We start from the raw sequence: 24,117 nt of genomic DNA on the forward strand, positions 1-24,117 counted from the left end.
GGTTTACAAGTTGAAACACAAGCCAGACGGTGAGACTGATCACTATAAGGCTCGACTTGTTGCAAAGGGTTATGCACAACAAAAAGACATAGATTATGAAGAGACTTTTGCTCCCACTTGTCGTATGACTACTGTGCGTTTTCTATGTGCATTGACAACTCATTTTGGTTGGGATATATAACAATCAGACATTGTTACTGCTTTCTTGAATGGTGACATATTTGAGGAAGTTTATGTAACGCAACCTCGCGGTTCTGTTAAGAAAGGACAAGAGGATAAGGTGTGCAAATGTAACAAAGCTTTGTATGGGTTGAAGCAATCTCATCGTGCTTGGTATGAGAAGGCTGACTCTCATTTGGTCAAACGAGGCTTTTGTAACAGTCCAACAGAAAGCACATTGTATGTCAAGTGTGAAGGCAATGTACTTCTCATTGTGGTTCTTCATGTAGATGATTTGCTGGTCATTGGACCAAATGAAAGACATATTGTTGAATTTAAAGTTGATTTGAATGCTACTTTCAAGATGAAAAATTTGAGGCTGTTGCATCACCTCTCGTTCACCGCATCACTCCAGGGGAAAATTGTTACCATATACATGTGGTAGTGATGTGTGTGAACACACTTAGGACCGCCGGGGCATTTTTTCCCTCTTTAGGACGCTTTTTTTCGTGCATTGTATATACGCCCATTCATTCTAGGTCTATCTATCTTTCCATTGCACACTAAGTAATACACTCTCTGTTGTGTGCCTTGAGCTTCCTTCGCCTTCTCCAAGCTGTGTACGTTTTCCTGCAACCCTAATTCCAACATACAAACCTATTATGTTGGCATCAAATTAAAATTGTACTTGGACCTAAGCTTGAATGTACCATATGTGCTAAGTTAAATTTAATACTTTGAAGACAACATGGTAATAACTCAAATTGACTCCGATCATGGTAAAATGAAAAATATTTTCGGCTTTGTATTGTTTGCTATTTGGGATATTAAGTGTCCAAAAACTCAAGGAGAAAGAGTTACATAGTGAGAACTCCTAAACACACTCAAAATGCCTTTTGATTACAAAGGCACTTCCAAAATATTCATGAAAATGTGAATTTTACAAACAAATAAGCACAAAGAATTTCCATACATGGCCACAACTTCCAAACATAGGCTTTTCAAATTTTTAGAAGCATAAAAATACCTTTAGCACTACCTATGCTAACTATGTAGCAATTTAGAGGTCACTAACTTGTGTTTTAAGATTATCTAAAGCCAATTTCAAAAAAATGGGCCAAAAATAGCACAGGCTCGAGTTAGGTTTAAAAATGTTATTCAAACCCAACTCTAAAGGTGGAATCGGTAGCCCCAAAAAATTCCAACTTTTTGCCGAGTCATAAGCTAGCTTTGTGGATATAGAGCACTTTAGAACCATCTTGGATGTCAAGAGTAATTGTAGGAAGTTGCTAAGTTAAGAGGACACAAAAGTGTCCAAGGACATAAAAGTGTTATGTTACCAATTTAGTGATCGATAGTTATCGCTCTCATGGCTTTGTCCAAAAGTATCTGGTCACCAATCTAGTGATAGATAGCCATCTCTCTCATGGCATTGTATAAATTTCTACCAAGGGCATTTTAGGTGCATACTACAGAGGATAGTTCAATACTTATCCAAGATACATGGATAGCTACCTCTCTCGTGGTCTAACATGTGCTAAGGTTGAGAAGATCCACAGAACATAATGCACCAATTTATACGATGTTCACAGCATACCGATCTACATTTTTTACATTTCTTGATAATGATGATTGGTGGCACGCTTCACAGAGCAGATTGTCCCCTCCAGACACAGAATCATTTTTTACTTTGAATATATTCTTAAACATAGAATCACTATTGATGGTCTCCTGGGAATATTGGTCTTTTGCAACTGTTTTGTAGTGCCACAACCATGCTCTTTACATGTTCAGCCAAGCTTATTGCAGGCCCAAGGAAATTCAAGCTTGTTGCGCCAGAAAATAGTATTGATGAGTTTCAAGAGGAAAGGGGTTCCCATCATTCCATGCACAGCTCTTCAGTTTGGCAGGAGGTCATAGAAAGACCCTTTGTTATCAACTATACCACAAGCAAAATTTCTTCTTTCATCTTAAAAACATTGTGATTATACGTCCTGTATCTGATTAATGAACTTTTGTTAGTGATTGAGGCATCTGAAACTGCAAACAACTAAGAGCAGAAGATTGTCAAAGCACATACGATGAGAGGAAGATGCATGCTTGCATGCGAGCAGACTGAAGCACATCTACACCGCAGTCCTTGGCAGAGTTTGGACCAAAAGTAAAAACATAAGTGGAAGAATGCTGTTGGCAAAAGAATCTTTTGTCATGAACCAGGCAGCTACTGTCCTCATTGTGATGCGCATGCCTGATCTGAGAAGACCTCACCTTCCACCCCTTGGCTATGCGTGCTTGCTGAGGCCATGAAAGAAACGACGTCTTTTAGCTCGGGAATGTTGGCCACTTTCTTTTGTTGCTATGTGTGACACGAATTGAACCTACATAAGCACAAAATCAAGTGATTTTCTGCAAACAGCTACAGATCATTAAAAAACCATAAGAACTTGTCATCACACAAATGCACAACAGACCACCCACGAAGTACCCACACAAGAGATATATGTTCATACTAGGTCTAGAGGCGATGGATGACCTAATCCAATGGAATGGTGCAAGAAATGGCACATAAAACACAGCTGGTACGACTCTTGAGTGCTATCAAACCTTATCATCATTGAGAACTCAAGAAAGGACCAAACATTTTTTATGCTCCTAATGAGGCCATATCTACATCATGATTTAGAAATGACATTGAAGAGAGCCAAGAATACACGTTTTTTGCTCAAATAAAGAAGGATAATTGATCTCATAGCATTGCAGGTACCAGCATCATTAGCACCATGGGAGAGCATAATGCCATGTAGGCTGACCAATCCTAGATAAACATATGCACTCTTGAACAGGTGTAGGTAGATAGTCCCACCCTTGATCTGCACATCTCTTGTTCAACTTATTTGCAAGACGTTAGGTATGCTGGGTATGATATGTTAGGTATGGGTTAGCCTTTAGATACATTTTGTGCATCTATTCTTGTGTGTGTGTGTGGGTATGGTATGTTAGGTATGGGTTAGCCTTTAGATACATTTTGTGCATCTATACTTGTGTGTGTATGAGAGTGAGCAAACGAGCCGACCAATCTGAGTGTGTGAGCACGCGGTCTGTGCCAGTTGAGTGCGAGAGAGAACTCCCTGACACGCGAACCTCTTGCCCAGCTCTGTAGCACGAACTTCTGCCCCAGCTTGGTCGCACGAATCACCTGGACCTGCTGTAGCTTTATACGCAGAGTTGGATATTCAGCACTTCCTCATAGCTCTGTGCCCCGTGTGTGTGTGTGTGTGTGTGTGTGTGTGTGTGATGACGGGCGAAGCTGAGCTGATTGTCAAAGCTCCGATGGGAAGAGCAGGCGTACCCTCCTAGACCAGCGCTTCTGCAAGCTCTTGATCTGTGTGTGCGCGCGCACGCGTGCGTGTATGTGCACACCTAGGGGATTTGGGTGCGTGGTAAATCCTTCTGCCACCGCGTGACTCTGTTCTGCACAACATCTACCCTGTGCAGGCCCTTCACAGCGCACCGGTGGTTGAAGTTTGATTTCGCCTACACGCGGTCCTTCTATCGTTTTGTGTGAGAGAGAAAGAGGTGTGAGTGTTACTGTAAAACTAGCCTGTGCATGTCTGTCTCTGTCAATAGCAGTCAACTATCAAAAACCCCAAAAAAAGAGTGTGTGTGTGTGTGTGTGTGTGTGTGTGTGAGAGCTTCACATGGATTCGATTGATCAGTGTATATACAAGCGCCGGAAAGCCATGGAATCGTCGGATATGGATGCTTTAAGCCTTATCAAAGAATGTTTGCATGAGGACTTCGAGGATGCACGTCAAGCCTGGGAAGGATCCGCTCCCGTCATGGAAGTGCACATCCCAGCTTATGGATCCTATTGCTCAATATGCACTTAACGCGGTGATTCTTTTTTTCCCGGGTAGAATGCCTGCGGCTCAGGATGTAGGCCAGTGGGTTGATTTCCTATTCAAACGGCAAGCAGTCCGAGGGGTTTACTTTGCCGTGCGAGGATTCTATGAAGTCTTGCTGGCCGACATGGATTCTCGGGATGCTCTGCTTGAAATGTCTCCTCTTTTTTTCAACACGCAGATGACTCATGTATTGCCTTGGGCCCTCACCAAGGACTATCAGAGTCTCATTCGTCACAAGTGTCCCGTTTGGGTTGAGGTGGTCGACGTTCCTCGCACTTGGCGTCACTTTCTTCCTTTGTTGGCTGCTCAGCTGGGCAAAGTCATTTGCCCTCCTAAGTTGGACGCAAACACAAACCGTTTTTGTATTCTGTGGGACACACATATCCCCACACTAGAAGGTATTTCGATTGATTCTGGGGATGCAGTGGTTGGAAAGCATCCATTTAAGCTTAAATGGGGCAAGTTTGCAAATTCTTGCTTCCGCTATGGCAAATTTGGTCATATGCAGTCCGAATGCCCGGAACCAAATCTGCAACCACCTCCTTCAGCCGTCCCACTCCTCAACCTCACTCCCCTCCGAAATCTTCTATTGAGGCTCAAACCAAAGGTGCTTCAACCTCCTCCCCGACAGCTGGGGCGAATAAAGGCAAAGGGAAACATTTACAATTGTCTGCACTTTCTGCTTCTCCAAATATTAAAGACAAAGGAAACGAATAGGCTTCGACCTCTCAAACTTGGATAGTGCCCAAGAAACCCGATAAAGCTGCTACAGCCCGTATTCCGGCATCTTCTCGTAATTATGTGCCCCCTTTGAAGAATGCTGCCAGAAAAAACTCCCTTGTAATGACAACACTTCTTTGGCTGAAGCTTGGGACAAGGTGGTTCGCTCTTACAAGGAAGTTGTTACAAGAGAAGCCTCTTCATTGCAAGGTGCCTTTATTTTCAATCATCCGGGTCCAGGTCTTGACCCACCTCCTCAGGTACCTACAACTGGGGAGGATGTGTCGATGGGCACTGGTACTTGAGCTTTCTCCCCTTTTTCCGGTTTCCTTGCCCACTGTATATACCATACAGAATGCATAGTTCTTTGAATTGTATCTCCTATAATGTGCGTGGGTTATGCAATCACGACAAGTGGCGGCTTACCTGGCACTATGTATATACATGTAAAGCGGACATTGTGGTTCTTCAAGAGCATAACCAACATCAATTTGAGGACAGACTTCTTACTTTGCGGGCTACTGGATAGCTTATGCAGGATCAACTGGCTATTCTGGAGTGCTTATACTTGTTCGACATGAACTCTTCCCGACCTTGGTTTTCAATGACCCGGTTGGGAGATGGATGGTCATCCAATGTATTGTTAATAGGGAAGTTTTCGAATTTGGAGGATTATATGTATACACAGCTTCTGCATATAGGGCACGGTTGTGGAGTGCTATCTCCTCTTATTGTTTGCATTCCAATGCCTTTCTTTGCGGGGATTTTAATAATGCACCAAATCTTGCGGATAATACTACTGGCCATTCTCACATGCTTCATATGGAACGGCAATCATGGGACCAATTCATGTCGACCTGTAATGGGCTTGATTTATGGCCCTTTTTACATGCGACTGATCCAGGATTCACTTTTCAGCATAATGCTCAATCTATGTATCGCGCTCGACTAGATCGCTAGTATGTTTTTCACATGCAACAGTATGATGACTTTGTATGCGGGATGAGGATTGATTATGCTATGTGTCTATCAGATCATTTTCCCATATGCTTGAAACTTTGTTTTGGCTCTTTTGATGTCAATGGCTATCTACCCAAGAAGAGACTTTTGCATGTCAATAATGCTTATCTCAAGCATAAGCCTTTTCACGCTATGATTGTGGATATCATCCCGCCTTTGATCTCCCAGATGTATGTTGATATGGACATAGCCTGGTTCCGCTTTGTTATGCCAGTTCAATGTGTTATCCAAGATTATGGCAGGGATTATTTGTCACAATTAAGGGAACTAGTTAATCAGGCAAAGGATGCTTGTAGCAGATTAATGCACTTGGCTAATCATTCTTCTCTTACTGACACTCAAATGACTGAGTTTTTTTCTGCTCGCGCTATGTTACGGCACAATGATGAGAGGAAATTGGCCAAATGGCAAACTCGAGCTCGTCAACAGGCTTTGGCAGATAAAGGACCTGCTTCTTAACAATTTTCCAGCATTTGCATCACTCTAGGCAGCAGTCTCAAGCTATACGAAGAGTTAAATTACCGTCAAGGGAGTGGACCTCCACTTTTCGAGAGCTAGCACTAGCCCTACACTCTCATTATGGCAAGATTTTTGAGGCCCCTTCTTGTCCTACGAGAGAAGCTCACCAAGCGCCTCACATGTTTCTATCGCATGTTACTCCCATTCTTTCAGTGCGGCAAGCTCAAGACTTGGAAGCTGTTTTCACTGAGTCGGAATTACATGCTAGCTTGCTTGATTTGGGTTGATGGAGAGCTCTTGGTTGGGATGGTCTCTCTCTGGACTTTTCTTATCTTTCTAGGATCATTTGAAGTTGCCTCTGTTGTTCATGATGAATACAGCTTGGGAACAACAGGAATTGCTCTCCTCTGTTGTTCATGATGAATACAACTTGGCAACAACAGGAATTGCCCTCCTCTTGGAAAGAAGGTTTGCTCAAGCTGATACCTAAGCATGCATTGTGTGAAGAATTCTCTCATTGGCGGCCTATTACACTCATGCCCGTGGTATATAAACTAATGGCAAAAATGCTTGCTAACCGTCTCAAGTGCTTTCTGCATGAAGGCTTGCATCAATCTCAATACTCCTTGCTGCATGCAGTTAACTGTCCTTTCTGTTTCTCAGTATTCAAGGGCAAGGTGCCTTCTTTTTAGAGTAGCCAGACTGATGCGTGGTGGCAGCCATGTCAACCTATACATTTAGTCTTAACTAGTTATGTCTCCAATGTACCTTGTCGGAGGCTGGAAGAAAAAATTTGGTTGGCTCTCCTGGGCTGAACCATACTTGACCAAAATTTGTTGACTACTGTCTATAGATAAGATTTAAAACAGTTTACTTACTACAAATTGAAACATACTACAAGGATCTCTCGGCCACCTGGACCGCCATACGCATTGGGATAACCACTCAACCACCATTCGGCAGCAGCCCCTAGCTAGGCCAACCTCCAAGGCTGTAGACAAACACCTGTACAACCGAGCGTCCCATACCACCTAGCCTTACCTCCTTGAGGTGATCTCAGCCTGGCAATCTGCCAACGGATGCCGTCTTCCACAAATGAGGCCTTCGCCTCCTTTCATAGGTGCCCAGCCACACAGTCCGTGTTCACACCACATCCAACGCACATTGAACACCCATCCGGCCGGTGTCCTAATTTGGTCTCCTCTCCTATGACGATTAACTTGAAAGAGACATGAGCAAGAGAGACCCCTATCTTGTTGACCTATCTCAATAGGAAGCATATACACCCAGGTTCTGTCAAAATACTTTCATAAACGGACACCTCAACCACTCAATTATAACGGGAGTCCCCAGCCTTGAAATAACCAGCTAGAGATGGATATTGTTCTGGCTCAAAAGTCAAATACCGTCTGTCTATGCTCTCTATAACCACCTCTCTTCACCTGCCTTGATCATCTAGCCGCTCATATTGTTGTCTCCACACATACTATTCCTGTTTCTGCCTCATCAGCTCCAATGTACTTTCAAGTTAAGTGGGGTTGAATACACATAGAGAGCCACCCCCAAAGGTGCACATCTTGAACATGATTCTTTACTAAGCACCAGCATGGAAACAGATTAAGGGTCTCGGATGATTGCAAGCAAAATTACATTACTTCCGCGAAAAAAAAATCTGCTATACTGTTTAGATCATAATTCATACGCTCCAAGGACACTAAGGTTCACCTGGCAATTGTTTCTTATACCATAGTCCTGCACAGGAATCAAATCGTCAAGCAGCTTCTGGTTCAAATAGCACAAGCTGTAATTTTTCCAAACATGTCTCCTGCATATATCAGATGAAACAATTTAGTGACTGCAGCAAAACTGAGTTTGTCTGTGAAATACTAAATAAAATTGTCAACTTACGCATCTTGTCCCTTGGACAGTCACAATCACAAAAAACAATTCACTCAAAACTACCTCACAATTTTCCACCTCACTGTCTTTAATAAGCACAACAAAATCCTATTGGAGGGTTTGATGTCAAACGAAACATCTGCTACAACATCTTGCATGACTGCTATTCGCATCGTATTTGCTGTGAAATTGGCCTTTTCAAATGAGCAACTCAAGTGGCAGGTGTATGTATCTCAACCACCTGTGTTTGATTTGCCCCATCCCAAAGATAAGCTCGCACGTTGAAAAAAGGCTTTGAATGGAGGCATGATACCAAAGGATTTTTTTTTCCTCCAAAACGCTTGGTTTTAAGAGGGGTGCTTTGTGCTTCTATGCAAAAATTTATGATAAAGAAAAATGGAAAGTATGTTATTGTCATTTTGTATGTGGATAGCTAGATCCTTACAAGTGATCATGAAGAGCACATTAATCATTTTCAAAACAAGTTCTACTTAATGAAAGACTAGGGGCTTCTACATTATTGTTTAGGAATTGAGGTTAGGCAAGCTTCAACTAGTATCACCATCCCTCAATAGAACTACCCAACCAAGATCTTGAAAGCATTTGAAAGCCTATGAGCACGTTAATGAAGGTGAATGCTAAACTTTCCTTACAGATCCTTCACTGTTGGTTGACATCAAGCAGCGCAAGAAGCAAGGGTTCTTCCCATGTGCGATACTAGGCCAAATACTTGTTATGCAATTGGTATATTTACGTTCTCCAACAAACCAAGACAATCTTATTGAAAGGCAGTTGTGCATATGCAAAGGTACATCAAACGTACTTTAGTCATTTTCGACTCTCTTCTATTGTGCGATTTGCAATTTGTGAAGTTTTTACTCCTGTTCTATCAAGCGCAGAAGACAAATGGCACCGAATCATCACACCAACACAAACACTCTCTCTTGCTTGGTTGTGCTACTAATTAGTTCTTTGCTTTTTAGAGAACAAGTAGAGAGATTGATCTCTAGAATAGATAGGCAGATTGTAACCCTTTTGTGGGAAGTCATCAAATAGGCCACCAGTTTTTGCACACTTGAATGAAGTTTCATACTTCAAAACAACTCAATGCAGCTTCAAGAGTGGGAACTCCTGAGAGAAAAAATTTGCTCGCTGCTGCTGTCCCGCCCCCACCCCTGCGTTGCCTGCGCTGCCCCCTCTCTTCAGACCCCCCCCCCCCCCCCCCCCGCGTCCTCGCGCTTCATCCCCCTCGCTCCAACCCCGCCCCTGCGCTGCTCCCTCGCCCACACCCCTTTGCGCTGCCCCTCCCGCTGGCTGCCTTCCTGCCCGCCCACCCGCTTCTGCTGACGCCTGCCCCCCCCTTGCGCTGCCCCTGCGCCTGCCCGCCCGCCCTCATCCCCCGCTGCCCCTCACTGCGCTGCCCACTGCCCTCTCCAACGCCTCGCTATGCTGCCTGTCCCACCCTCCCCCACCTCTCTTCATTCACTGAAACTCCCCCCCCCCCCCCCCCCCCGCCCGCGGCTCATTTCGTTTTTCCTTTTCTCACGCCGGGGTTTCTTTTGTCGATTGGCTCTGGCAGTGATAGTTCTTTGACAGTGCCTACCGGGGTCCCTTTGCAGAAGATTTGCTTTACCCACTCTTTCTCCACCACAGCAGTAGACACAAATGGAGGCTCAGGCTCCGCCACAGATGGACTCCACTGAAGCTCCTTCGCCCGACCCCGCTGAGGCCACCATTCGACTTGCTCTATCACCGATAGAGCAAGCGAGCCTAGCCGCAGAGGTAGAGCGCCTGCAGGCGACTTCTGTCATCTGCAAGATCCTCGGTACCAGACCCAGCAGAGGAGAGCTGCGTGATTTTCTCCAGGCCCGCCTTCTCGCAGAGGTGGGCAAGATCTTGGACGTTCAGATCCTCGGACGAGGCTACTACCAAATCGAGTTCAAGACCCCCGAGATGGCGTCCAAGGTCATCGCCATGAGTCCATTGACCATCCGAGCAGCTCAAGCCCACTTTCGACAGTGGAGACATGGTTTTGACCCTGCTTCAGATGTTCTGGTAGAGGAGGCAGACATCCCCATCTCCGTCTGCTTTCCTGGTTTACGGAGGGAGTACCTACCACTTTTGTCCAGGATAAGCTCAGCGATTAGGACTGTCCTCGAGACACCTCGCACGACAGCCTCAGTAGCTGCCAAGGCGGCCGGCATTCCCTCAGTTTGCGTTCTGGTTAGGGACACTCATACTCTCCCGAAGGTCATTCTTCTGCCTCGGGTGAGTGGGGGTTAGTTTAGACAGAGCATGGAGTATTCGGGCCTCCCGAACCAGTGCTTCATTTGTCGACAAATGGGCCATCTTGTGAAGGCATGTCCACGGAGGAGGCCTCGACCTACACCACAGACTCAGCCCCAGCCTGCAAGGGCTGGCCAGCAGCCACAGGCAGACACACAGAGCACACATGCAGAGCCACCCTCTGAGCCTGGGGCTCCAGCGGAGGAGGGATGGTAGCAGGTTCGTGGTCGACGACGGCAGGGGCCACAGTGACAGCCTGGCACTCAGAGTGGTCCTCAGGCACTTGCCCAGCAGCAGCAGTGGGTTCCCACGAGGAACCGTTTCGGTCCTCTTGAGCAGGATGAGGTCCCTGCTCTAACCCCCACCTCAGCTTTACCCTCGACAGCCCCTCCTCCCCCAGAGTTCCCCTCCTCCTCATCATCCCCCCCCCCTCCCGCCTCCTGCTCCCGCCGTCTCTTCCCCTCGCCCCTCTACCTCTGCCGCTCCCCCCCACCCCTCTTCTCCACCTCTTCCCCTTGCTCCTACACCCCCCCCTCCCACTCCAATTCCACAGTCGACACAGGGGACAGGGCCATCTCCGACTGCTAGGAGATCTCTTGGCAGCGCCTTTGCCACGAGTCGCTTGGCGAGAGAGAGACAGCCTTTCTTGCGACCCCCTCTACAGGTACAGACGTCTCCCTTTGCAGCAGTCCCTCGTGGTCTGACGAGCTTCGACATTCGGCGCCGATGGGGCTTCTTTGACTACGACTTTACTCGTTTTCTCGATGACCCCTCAGCAGACCATGAGGCAGCCTGCTTCAGGCTTCATGTTCTGTTCCTTGCAGCTAGGGGGATAGAGGCCCTGGACTCAGCGGTTGGCTTCTCTTTTCCCCTTCTTTTGCCCACAGCTCATTCACACATGTGACATAAAGCAAAACAGAAGCAAACTTTACTAAAGGAGCTTGAGCATCTTTAGGTGCTTACAAGATGTCTATTGGTGGAGAGGAGCTTGAGGTGTTTGCTGACCAAAAATAGCAGGTGGCTAACTTAGGGACCCACAAACAAAAGGTGACTAGATCCGGCTGCCCAGAAATAGCCGATCGTTAATTTGGCAATCCAAAAATAGTTGTAGGAGGACAGCATGCATGGAAAGTAGACACACTGGCAGTGCATGTATGGAAACTGGACACACTAGCAACACATGCATAGAAAGTGGACACATTTCAAAACACTAGTCTTCACAATGGAGAATTGCAAACTTATGAACATCTGATGCAATTAGGTCTATATTGGCCAAAATTGAAGAGGATGCTTTACGAGTATATAAATAGATGTATGTAATGTAGTGCTAAACTACCACAAGACTATGCTACTATTGAGCTATATATATATTCACACTCCTTAGGTCTCCTTTATATATATGCATCCAGTGTGAGTATTATACACACTTCGGAGTTACAGTCTTTGTGTATCGTGTCTCTATTCTTCTCTTCCTCTATCTTCTCAACATGGTATCAAAGAGTGGTTGCCTTTTTCTCTTTTTTCAAAAAACGAACGTTTTTGACCTCCCGCGGCTTTGCATAGCGCATGTAGATGAAAAATCACTTTAGCAAAATATTAAATCATCATAATTTTCTGCTCGAAAATCTGATTTCAATGTTTGAAGAGTCATTCTTAAGGTTTTGAGGCGTTCCAGAGTTGCTCATCATGATAAATTCATCAAATTTTGCATCTGTAGTAATCTAGTGCATGCATGAAAAGTGGACACATAGCCACTCCCAACATGGCAAGACCCAAGCGATCCACACACAAGCAGTCCTTGCATGGCAAGTGCATATACAAGAACTCCCAACATAGCAGAAGCCAAGCGCTTTACACACAAGCAGTGCTTGCATAGCAGGAGCAGACTTTGGCACAAATATCTTAACTTTTCACACACATAATTAATGGGCTGAAAAGCCAATTAAATGGGTAGATTGCATCACTTTTGGGGTACCATCTCCCCCTGAGAACACTGTATTACTACTGAATTTTAATATAATAATGAAATACTACCAAGGGCACCTATGAAAGAACCAAAGTTGTGCAGGAGAGGAACTCCACTTGTCACAAACAAGAGTGCACGAACAATTAATAGGCTGAAAATAAATAGAATTTGACATAGAGAGAGAAGGGAGAAGATCGACACAGTATTGGGGACCTGAAGATGGGTTGGTCCCCCCCCTTAAAGAGAATTAGGAAGAATCTTTTACAAGCAAAAGAACTGGAGTGAACCCCTCCGTTGTAAATCTCGGACTTGATGGTAGTTTTCTTCCCATTCGGGAACTCAAGAGACTAGCTCTCTGCTCACAGTAGATCCTTGATGGTAGTTTTCTTCCCATTCGGGAACTCAAGAGACTAGCTCTCTGCTCACAGTAGATCCTTCCGGCTTGCTCTCAGAGCATGGAGCTCTCTGAACCGTCTCGGATTCCGTTTCCGGAATCCCTCGAGCGTAGGCTGAAGCTTCCTCGCTCATTCTCAGAGGTAAGTATCTGCAAAACCCGAACACAGTAGCAAACACTGGCAGAACTCAAATACAACTCTTCGCCTGGTGCTCCCAACACGGAAAGCAACATTCGATTGCAAACTTGTCATGAACACTTGCTGGATCAACATAGCGGAACTTCCTCAGCTTCTTTCTCAAGCTAGCGTTGGCAAAAATTGTGCTCAAATTGGGCGCCTGGCTTTTCTTTCATAGGTGTAGGAGGCTTGCAAAAAGAGGGGAACTTGCTCAGCCAAGAATAGGGGAAGTGGGTTGCTAAAGAGAGAGGGGGCTGACTGGCTTATTGCCCACACCAAAAGGAGACAGCGAGAGGGAGTCGATGTCACAAAGTGATGACATGGCACGTCCATATGGAAGAGAAATGGCCGAGTGGACAAGGGAAACTGAACTGACCAACGTTAAGAATTTCTGAGCATTGGCCGTGGGGCCCAACACCCTAAAAACCCAAAGCTTGAGATCTAAGGCCGATTTCCGTAAAACGCGCTGATTGCTGACGTGATAGGTATACGGACTGCTAACGTGGCGAACTATACGAAATTCTGTAATTTGCGTTGTTGTGCTGACATGGCAGGCTGTACGGTTTTCCAAAAAAAAGCACTGGCTGTTTTGGGCAGATTTCAACGCTAGCTTTTGGAAGCAGGTGCTTTTGGGGCTCTACTTTTAGGCATCCCATGTAAGTTTAAAAGATCTCTTGGGCCTCTCATCCTGCAGACCATAAGAAACACCAAAAGGGGCGCCAGTCTTTGGGCCAGTGGTTCTAGGTGCCAAAATCTGCCATGCCGTCTCGACTCTCTCTCTCTCTCTCTCTCTCTCTCTCTCTCTCTCTCATCGGCTAGATATTTAAGGTCTCTTGGGATCGTTTCCTACGACGTTAAAACTCTCTTCTTCTCCTCCTCCTCCTCCTCCTCTCTCTCTCTCTCTCTCTCTCTCTCTCTCTCTCTCTCTCTCTCTCTCTCTCTCTCTCTCGTAAAGCTCAATGATTTTGCAATTTTTGTTCGTGTGTTCCTACTGATTTCTCGCTTGGAGTGTCCAAGCCTATAGTAGTCAATTACTGCCATAAAAAGCAGGAAGAGGAGGCGTCCAAGACTATGTCTATCTTCTCCCTTCTCTCTCTGTCAAATTGTATTTATTTTCAGCTTTTTAATTGTTCATGTGTGCTCCCAAGTGAGTTTCTGCTTTCAATTTCTCGAATGAGAAGGTGATATGTCAATTGCACATGGGGAGAGGAATTTGTGAGCACTAGTAGGATTAGAGAAGGATGTCCATTGTCACCAACTCTCTTTGGTCTATGCATTGATCAATTGGAACAAATGGTACTTGACTTTATGCAACAAGAAGGCATTGAAGAGGTTACTATTTGCAATGAGATAATCATGCTTTTGTTGTATGCGGATGATGTAGTGCTTCTATTACACACTTTAGAGGATGCACAAAAGCTATGGTTGTCTTTGATAACTTTTGCTAGCATAAGGGGCTGATTATACTATACATTGCAACAGGAGCTTGGTGCTCGCTGTTGCTGCTTCGCGCATCCCCCCCTTGCTCTGTTTCGCCATCGCCCACAGCCTCCCCTTCTTGCCTCACCGCGCACACCCCTCCTCGCCACCTCGCTGCCCAACTCACTGCTCACAGCCGTGCCCACCGACCGCTGCCCCATCCACTCCCTCTCCATCTACCCCACATCGCAAGCCTCCTCCTCCTCCCCCTTCCCCCCCCCCCCCCTTCTTTTCTTGCTCTGCTTGTCGAGCTTCGCCAGTAGCGCATCGGACTTGCTTGGCGTGTTCATTCCAGTAGGAGTAGTGCCTGGCAAACCCGTAATAGATGGTGTCTGTGCTCTGTCTTACTCTTGGAGAAGACGATGATGTCATCAAAGAATGTACCCACAAATGATCGGTACTCTTTGCAAATCCTATTTATCATGCAATTGAATGTAGCCGGAGAATTTGTGAGACCAAAGGGCATCACCAAATACTCGTACAAACGAAAAGTCGTCTTGAAAGTTGTCTTGTAGACGTCCCTAGGAGCAGTTTGGATTTGATTATAACCACTCTTCAGATCAATTTTGCTAAAGCAAGTAGAACCCTGAAGTCTGTCTAGTATATCATCGATCCTTAGGATAGGGAATCTGTTCTTGATAGTGATTTTATCGAGAGCTCTATAGTCAATGCACGTTCTCCAAGATCCATCTTTCTTCCAAACCAGCAACACATGCGAACAAAATGGTGAAGTACTAGGCTGGATGAGACCCTTCTCAAGAAGTTCTTTTACCTGGTTCATTATTTCTTCATTTTGGGCTCGGCTAACTCGATAAGGTGGCCAATTCGGTGGTGTACTACCGGAAATCAAGCTAATCGTGTGATCTTCAGGACGTGAAGGATGTAACTCCCCTGGTAAGCCTTTAGAGAAACAGTCAACCTGAGCTTGCAGAAAATCTTGTCGTTCTTTTTCAAGGTCTAACATATTTGACCTTTGGTTATCATTCACTTCTTTCAAGAAGATCGAGTAAACACAAAGACTAGATTTCATTAATTTGGAAATGGTTGAAGTCAATACAAGTGGGACGGACTCGCCCTTCAGTTTTACATCAAGTACAATCTCTTTGCCCTTCTCATTCTTTTGGTGGCCTTCCTTGTCCTATAATCGACCACGGTGCTGTTCTTGTGGAACCAAGGGATTCCTAGAAGGACGTTACACCCTTCCAAAGGCATGATGTGAAAGTCCTCGTACCCTAAATACCCCTTACAATGCAACTGAAGTTTGCCAATGACAAGTGTAATGGAAACATCCCATCCAGGTGCCGCTAGAACTACCTCGGTCGGTGGCCCCATTTCCTTGGGCGTAATTCGAAGTCGAGCAGCCAATTCAATTGAAATGAAGTTGGCCTTGGCTCCTTCATCAAAGAAAATAAGGGCATCCTGGTCTCGCACTTTGCCCCAAGCTTTGCAAAGTTCCATACTTTCATCCATTTGATCAGGGTTTGTCCCCACACAGTCTAGTACCAGTCTAGCTTTCATCTTTCCTTTTCTTCCACGCTCTTCGGCTGCTCTGGAACTCTCTGGCTTGTCTTTTGGTTGTCCTTTGGGTGCTTTGTGTGGGCACCGGGCAGACACATGCCCGTGTTCTCCACATCTAAAACACTTCCCCTCTTTGAGATACTCAACTCGCTCTTCTACTCACAACCGAGGGCGTGACCCTCTGTTTTCCTCTTCTTTAATTACCGTTGTTCGCCGGTCCTTGTTGTCAAGAGTTGATTAGTGCGATACATAAGAGTACCCGCATGCATTGCAAACCCTTGCTTAGCATGTCCCATCAGTTGTTGTATGGACTCGGACTTTTGCAATAGACAGTAATCTTGTATCTCTTTAGGTAGACCACAACAAAATCGCTCGATCTGTCGCTTAAAGGTAACCTTTTTTTAAAAAGAGGCCGGTAGAAAAGTATCCCAAAATCTCTGGCAGTAGATGTCTAAAGTATCTTCCTTGGTCATCCGAAGATGATTCCGGGCGGTGATCACATCACGTTCGTACTCCTGAGTGAGCCAAAAAGAAGTGAAAAGTTGCTTGAACTGTAGTCACTTCGTTGGTGCTTCTTTTCGTAGCAATAGGTTGGACCACCATGTTTGTGCGTTTCCCTTCAGATAAGATGCTTCCCTCCTTACCTTGGAGTGCTCTGAATAGTGCCCTCCACAATAAGCTATGTCGAACTATTGGATGAAAACGAGGGCCTTATGAGTATCTCGAAAGCCCGAAAAGGTATCAAACTTTAGGGCTTGTCCACCCTCCTTGAAATCTTTGCTCTTCTTGCTCTTATCCTCGAGAAAGTCATATTGGTTGGCTTTGTAAAAGTGCTTCCTCTTAGAGTAAAACATCTGCTCATCGGAGTCCGAACTCTCAAAAACGATGAGTCGTCCTCAGAACTGTCTGAATACTTCGGTGGGATCTGCTCTTCTTCGCCTTCTTCTTGTTCTTTCCGTGTCTTTGAGTCTTTCTTCGTTTCTTGCTCTTGTTGTCCTCATCACTAGAATCAGAGGAGGAAGAACTGTCGGATTTATAAGAAGGAGATGAGGATGAACTGCAAACACCCTCAAAGCGTACACGCTTCTTTGTCTTTCACGCATTTGCAAAAGTAGACTTGTGACCCAAGCAGCGAGGGTAGTCTATTGCTCGACTGTGTCTCCTCAGCTGCTTCTTGGTCTTCAAGAGTCGGCTCACTCGCCTTTCTACTGCTTCATCAAATTCATCCTCCAAATACACCCTAGTGTTTTCTTCAAAGCTGGCTTCAAAGGTGAATTGATGGCCGTACGCCATCGAGAATGCATTTCGTTGATCGGATGCTTGGTCCAAAATTTCGCATATTAGGGATCTTTTGAATACTGGAGCATCTACCGAGCATAGGCATCAACTTGCTATTGACGTTGCATCTCCATCTACTCATACTCCGTGGGTGGAAATGGCCCGTATTCTTCTCTCGAGTCGACAGAAGGAGCGCGTCATCCATTTGAATCTTCCGTGTTTTCACCTGAACCTGAATGGTTACGTGCAATAGTTTGCTCCTTGTGGAATTCGTCAATGAATCTACCTGCGTCGCAGCCGAAGGGATCGGATTCTCCACAGAACAAAAATCGATTGTGCTTTGATACCACTGTAATAGACTTGAACACCCGAGGTCGGGAATCTAGCGTGATACACAGAGAGAGAAACTGAAAATTACTTAATACTTTAAATCACAATTGAGAGACGGCACCACCCGGCGTAGTTCCATGCCCAAAGGTATTGGCTCCAAAGTCTAGCGACCCTTTCGGTCTTTATTTTTATATTAATTCTGAGCAAAGTACAATGTCCGAGGGTCCTCTCCCTTTGCTCATTGCTCCCAAGCCAATCTGAGGGAGAGAGGCCCTGGCAACTCTTATAAAGGCCTGTCACAAACTGCTGACATGTCAAGCTTGCCATCGAAGAACGGAGCCAACCTGCAGATCCCGACCGGGGGGCCTAAACCCTAAGAAGAAGCAGAAGCAGCAGAAGAAGTTTTACCAACTTACAAAGTCTTGCCGAGTGGCCTATTTTTATAGAAGAGTTTCCACCAACTTATGGGACCCCGTCCGATGGGGTCCAAGTGACCTAGAGAGATTAAATAAAGCAGGACCAGCACTCAGTCTCTTGTGATCAACTGATGACGTGGCGCAGCTATATGGAATCCCGCAATCTGGGTTGACATGCTGACGTGGCAGCTGTACTAACATCCGCAATTTGCGTTGACATGTTGACGTGGTAGCTGTACAGATTTCTGTAAAACCCGTGCCGACAACTTCTGGTGCTAGCGCTTTTGGACCAGATGCTTTTAAGTTTATAGCTTTTCATGTAAACTGATTTTGAGAGGCCAAGGGCCTTTAAATATGAGCCAAGGGCTCATTCTCTGGCACGCTCTCGCGTAGAGGTGCAGAGGATGGAGTAGCAGCGTTGTACTAAGTTCAAGAAATATAAAGAAATACAGAAAGGGGCGCCAAGGTTTGGGGCTAGTGCTCTCTTCGGGTGGAACTCCGCCACTCCCCGTCTCGCCTATCATGCATCTCTCTCAGTTCAGTTGTTATTTGAAGTGCTTAAAGTTGTTTAGTCTATTCTTTTCCGTTGGCACGTTGGAGAGGGGGAATGGGAAACACACACGGCCAATCACCATTCTCAACTCAGCCTCCAAAATCGTAGCAAAGGCTCCGATTTTGAGGATTCAGCCGCTACTTGAGAGCATTATACATGAGACCTAGACAAGCTTTGTCAAGGAGCGCAATATCCTTGACAACATCTTTACCTTTTGGGAGGCATCTACCCTCGCACGTCTCCAAGGAGAGGAACTTGTGATACTCCTTCTCAATTTTGAGAAGGCTAACAATAGAGTTGACTGGGACTTCTTGGAGGGAACTTTGCGCAAGATGGGGTTTTCAAATGCTTGGATCAGAGGAGTGTCAGCTTTCTACACATGTGCGCACAGTCAGGTGCTCTTGGCAGGGGAATAGTTCCCTAACGCTTCATGCTCACGCATTCCGTTAGACACGGTTTCCCTCTTGCCCCCCTTCCTCTTTCTCTTCTATGCTGAGGCGATGAGCAGATTTTTGACTTCAGAGGAGGTTGGTTTGCGTGGTTTAGAGCTCCCTCTTAGGGGAGACGAGCTGCTTGACACTGAGTTCATTGACGAATCAGGCATATACTTGGAGGGCCATGAAGCCGATCTGCACACGTGTGAGCAGGCTCTTGAGGTGTTTTGTTGTGCATCAAGAGCACATATCAACTGGAGGAAGACTGTGGCTTTCTGGGTTGGCAGTGCTCCTACGCCTGATTAGCCGCCGGGAGAGGGCTTCAGGTGCATGCCCCCAGGGACTTCTGTACCTTATTTGGGTTGTCAGATTGGCTTGGATTTGTCTCCAGAGCAGCAGACTGCTCCCCTCCTCCTCTCCATAAGGAGGAACTTGCTTGATTGGAGTTCGGCACGGCTCTCTTTGGCTGGCAGAGCTGTAGTGGCCAACCAGGTGCTTTTGGCTACTATGTGGTACATCACATCTTGCTGGATCTTCTGGAGTTCCTACCTCAGCCAGCTGGTAGAGTTGTAGAGGCCAACCAGGTGCTTTTGGCTACTATGTGGTACATCACGTCTTGCTGGATCGTCTCGAGTTCCTGAACTTTTGTCATCCGGGCGCGACACCTAGTCAGCCCGGGTCAAAGTGTCCTGGCAGGTCATCACCTTACCATGTTCTCAGGGAGGGCTGGGATCGTTCACCAGCATGGTAGAGCAGAGCCCTCCTTGAGAAGCTTGTGGTCAAAGGACTTCTTCCAAGGGAGGAGCCATGGAAGGAGTTGTTGCTACACCGGATTCGTGACTGAGTCCCTTACAGGGACGGTCCTTGGAGCCCGTCCATCAGGTGGATTTTATAGAGATGCGCCAAGTTGGCCTAAGCAAGAGTTGGGAGGATTGCTTTGTTGCGAGCCTGCTTTCGGATCAGCTATGGAGTGGCTTGGACCAGCACAACCCACATGCATGGAAGAGCGCTTGAGGCAGCCTCTTGTTTGGAACCCCATGGTTAGCACACAGAGAGGCCACTTGGTAGCAAGCCTCACATTTCTTGGGGTCCCATGGCAGAGGGTCCCACCCGCACTCTTGGCGATTGGCTACAATTTTCAGGCCTTCCCGAGGAGATTCATAGCCTTCAATTACGAGGCATGAGGGGGGTGCAGAGCATGTGTCAGGACATTACAGAGGCTACCAGCTCAGTGGCATACCCCTCTTGAGGCAACAGCTCCCAGATGGATGGGGGCCTTCACGCGTCCGGAGGTCCTCATTGCAGTTAGGGCTTGCTCAGAGTCAGTATCCCACATGTTTTCCGAGGTTCAGGGAGAGGGTCTTCTTCACAGCGTCTTCTTTACAGGGTCTTCTTCACACTCTCAGTAGAGGCACCATAGGTTGCAGAGTGTTGTTCCGAGTTGTGGGCATCTATGGGAGGACTTGTGTCGTAGATCCTGACTGACCCAACAGATCTTGAGACAGGACACTTGCGGCTTTGGGCTCGGGAGAGCCGCCCTCTGGCACGAGTGCAGTGGGACCCCAGAGAGTGGTTCTAGCGGGATCCTTTCTCTTCAGCTGATCACCCAGGGACTCTTTTCCACTACACAACTCGCTTGGGGCGACACATACTGGCAGCACGGAGCGAGGCTCGCCCTGCTGCAGCACTTCACTAGCAGAGGAGGGTTTCACAACCGAGTTCTTGTCAGGCTTCTGGGAGCCGTTGTGGGACAGCAGGCAACCGAGGAGAGTTACTATGTTTCAATGGCTAGTTGCACACAGAGCTACAACAATTGGGAAATGGTTGGTACACAGCGGCTTCTCGGCAGCATGTGTAACCTGTGGCCATCCTTAAGAGTCAGCGTCATTGTTTGTGGGACTACCCCATGGCATAGCAGGTTTTGCTTCGGGTCTTCGGCTGATGCCAGCCTTTTCCACAGCCCGACAGTACACTTGGGGTGTTGTAGCTTGGTCTACTCTCACGGGCCTTGCGCTCCATTTTGAGTTGGCTTCCACCAGTAGGATGATAGTGATTCAGGGGAGTCGACCTACACTCCAGCTTGCCACAGAGCTCACCCACCCAAGAGTGGTGAAGTGATAGAAAGTGGTGTTGGGAGCTTGTCTACGGATGACACTCAGGTTCATCTGGCAGGCCCGCTGCTTTCGTATCTTCGAGGCTCGCCCTATCCCATCGGTAGAGACTGTTCGTGACTTTTGGCTGGAGCTGATTCACACACTCAGGGTCAGTTTGAGAGACTTCACAGCACCTCCGACCACATGCGGGAGCGTCGAGAGGCTTTCTCGCGACTTTGGCGCCCAGGGCCGTTCTTCACCATGGTTCTTCAGGGCGTGCCTAGATGGCACTACCGGCCACCAGTGTGGCTCTTTCCTCCACCCATCTCTTGATCTAGTCCTCAATTTGTATATACTTTTTTATCTTTGGGAGTGTCCCCATTTTTCTGATGTAGCCCATTCTCGCATAGGTGGCTTGTAGCCTTTGGGCAGCTATTATTAACTAATGGAAGGACCTTTTTCTTGCAAAAAAAAAAAACATAAGTTATGCTTGTGAAAACCAACCATAAGGAGAAGCCATGCATTGTGTATAACAATGGGACACTGTTTTTGAGAGCTTTAAGTACCTTGGCCTTGAGATTCTGGCCAATCACAAGTGGCATGAATGTGCTATGCGTCGTTTGGAAGCTGGGAAGAGAGCAAACTACGCATTTGTGAACATGTGTAATGCGGGATGTCAAATGCTGGGTTCTCAAGAAGTACCTTTTTGACACATTGGCGACACCGGTTCTTTATGGAGTTGAAGTGTGGGGAGGGAGCATCTCAAAGTCTCCTTGGAAACAGTTTGAGAGTGTCCAAAAACGTTTTCTTACAAACTACTTCCAAGTTAAGACACAAACACCATATACGCTCCTACTTCTTGAGTCGGGATCTCTTCCAATTGAGGTTATGGGCATGGAAAGAATTGTGGAGTACATGATAAAGATGCGTCAAAACCCCTAACATCGACTTCCTACAATTGCATGGGAAGCAAGGAAAAAAGTTCAAAAGACACATAAAAGCAAGATCTAGAGCACGGGATGGATGGAAAACACAAAGAAGTGGTTTTAGAGATGGGATGCATTACATTTGCTCCGCGATGCCTTGATAGACTCCCAATTGAATGGAGATTTTCTACAACGCCAATGTATTACAGCTTGAGAGGAATCCGGTGGGTCGCGCTTCATACATTACACCACCCATATTGAACCCAACTACAAAACCATGTTCTTCGCCGAAAGAGGAAATTGTACTCACTCTTATATGCTTGAGCCTATCCCCTTGTCGGAGATACGCACTATCGTAGCTCCCACTCCCTTCGATGCGAGACAGGGCGTTGAGGCAATGGAGAAGAGTCAAGTCAACTCTGCACATTATGCTCACTGCAAGTTCGAGAGCCTGAGTAACACACACCACTAGAGTGCTCAACTTTTCCCCACATCCGAACTTGCTTCCCTCACATTTTCATCCATGACTTAGACCTACACACTTTCCTCTCCCAGCCACAGTGGGCTCTCAATTGTGACTCTCATAACCACAATTCTGGAGCATCAAGAATCACTTATTAACCTGTCAGAAAGTAATGACATGGCGTGCCCAGCTACAAAGAACTGGCCGTGAGAACAAGGGGTTAGAGAGCCCAGATGAATTGAACCCACAAAGTGTGGCCGAGGGGCCTAAAACAAAAAGGGGTTAGGGTTTTTAATAAACCTAGCCCTATGGACTTATGGAGCACCGGCCGAGCGGCCTAGAACCTAAAATATCAAAAACTTGACATCTGGGGCTGATTTCTGTAAATTGCATTGGTTGCCACGTGGCACTGCTTTATGGATTTCCGTGTTTTTCACTGGCAGCTTTAGCCGATTTTGAACGCCAGATTTTGGGTGCAGATGCTTTTGAATTGAAGTGCTTTTAGAACTGAAGCCATTCGGCTTCAGTTCCCACTCCCTTCGATGCGAGACAGGGCGTTGAGGCAATGGAGAAGAGTCAAGTCAACTCTGCACATTATGCTCACTCCACGTTGGAGAGCCTGAGTAACACACACCACTAGAGTGCTCAACTTTTTCTCACATCCAAACTTGCTTCCCTCACATTTTCATCCATGACTTAGACCTACACACTTTCCTCTCCCAGCCACAGTGTGGGCTCTCAATTGTGACTCTCATAACCACAATTCTAGAGCATCAAGAATCACTTATCAACTTGTCACAAAGTAATGACATGGCGTGCCCAGCTAGAAAGAACTGGCCGTGAGGACAAGGGGTTAGAGAGCCCACATGAATTGAACCCACAAAGTGTCGCCGAGGGGCCCGAAACAAAAGTGGGTTAGGGTTTTTACTAAACCTAGCCCTATTGACTTATGGAGCACCGGCCGAGCGGCCTAGAACCTAAAATATCAAAAACTTGACATCTGGGGCTGATTTCTGTAAATTGCATTGGTTGCCACGTGGCACTGCTTTACAGATTTCCGTGTTTTGCATTGGCAGCTTTAGCCGATTTTGAACGCCAAATTTTGGGTGCAGATGCTTTTGACTTGAAGTGCTTTTAGAACTGAAGCCATTCGGCTTCAGTTCCCACTCCCTTCGATGCGAGACAGGGCGTTGGGGCAATGGAAAAGAGTCAACTCAACTCTGCACATTATGCTCACTGCAAGTTCGAGAGCCTGAGTACCACAAACCACTAGAGTGCTCAACTTTTTCTCACATCCGAACTTGCTTCCCTCACATTTTCACCCATGACTTAGACCTACACACTTTCTTCTCCCAGCCACAGTGTGGGCTCTCAATTGTGACTCTCATAACCACAATTCTGGAGCATCAAGAATCACTTATCAGCCTGTCACAAAGTAATGACATGGCGTGCCCAACTAGAAAGCACTGGCCATGAGGACAAGGGGTTAGAGAGCCCAGATGAATTGAACCCATAAAGTGTGGCCGAGGCGCCTAAAACAGAAGGGGGTTAGGGTTTTTATTAAACTTAACCCTACTAACTTATAGAGCACCGGCTGAGGGGCCTAGAACCTAAAATATCAAAAACTTGACATCAGCTAAA

General features: G+C 46.4%; 1 protein-coding gene across 3 annotated transcripts in view; it reads right to left on the reverse strand.

The window, feature by feature from the left end:
• Positions 1-213: 213 nt before the first annotated feature.
• Positions 214-24,117, reverse strand: part of LOC147448327 (U11/U12 small nuclear ribonucleoprotein 25 kDa protein-like) — a 102,393-nt gene continuing 78,489 nt past the window's right edge. Inside the window, exons 4-6 of one of the 3 annotated variants that reach the window (XR_015189749.1) lie at positions 7,989-8,088; positions 2,240-2,537; positions 214-797 (exon numbers count right to left, since the gene is read on the reverse strand). Coding sequence is in view for 1 of the 3 variants with exons in the window: in XM_086524549.1 (XP_086380675.1) it covers positions 2,442-2,537; positions 7,989-8,088 (196 nt within the window). In the remaining 2 variants the exon portion in view is untranslated. Of the gene's footprint in view, positions 798-1,828; positions 2,538-7,988; positions 8,089-24,117 lie in introns of those variants that run through there. The other 2 variants (XR_015189748.1, XM_086524549.1) reach the window with 2 other exon arrangements.

This window comes from Adiantum capillus-veneris, chromosome 11 (genome assembly GCF_014529385.1).
Source record: "Adiantum capillus-veneris isolate H3 chromosome 11, ASM1452938v2, whole genome shotgun sequence".
Classification (NCBI taxonomy): Eukaryota; Viridiplantae; Streptophyta; class Polypodiopsida; order Polypodiales; family Pteridaceae; genus Adiantum; species Adiantum capillus-veneris.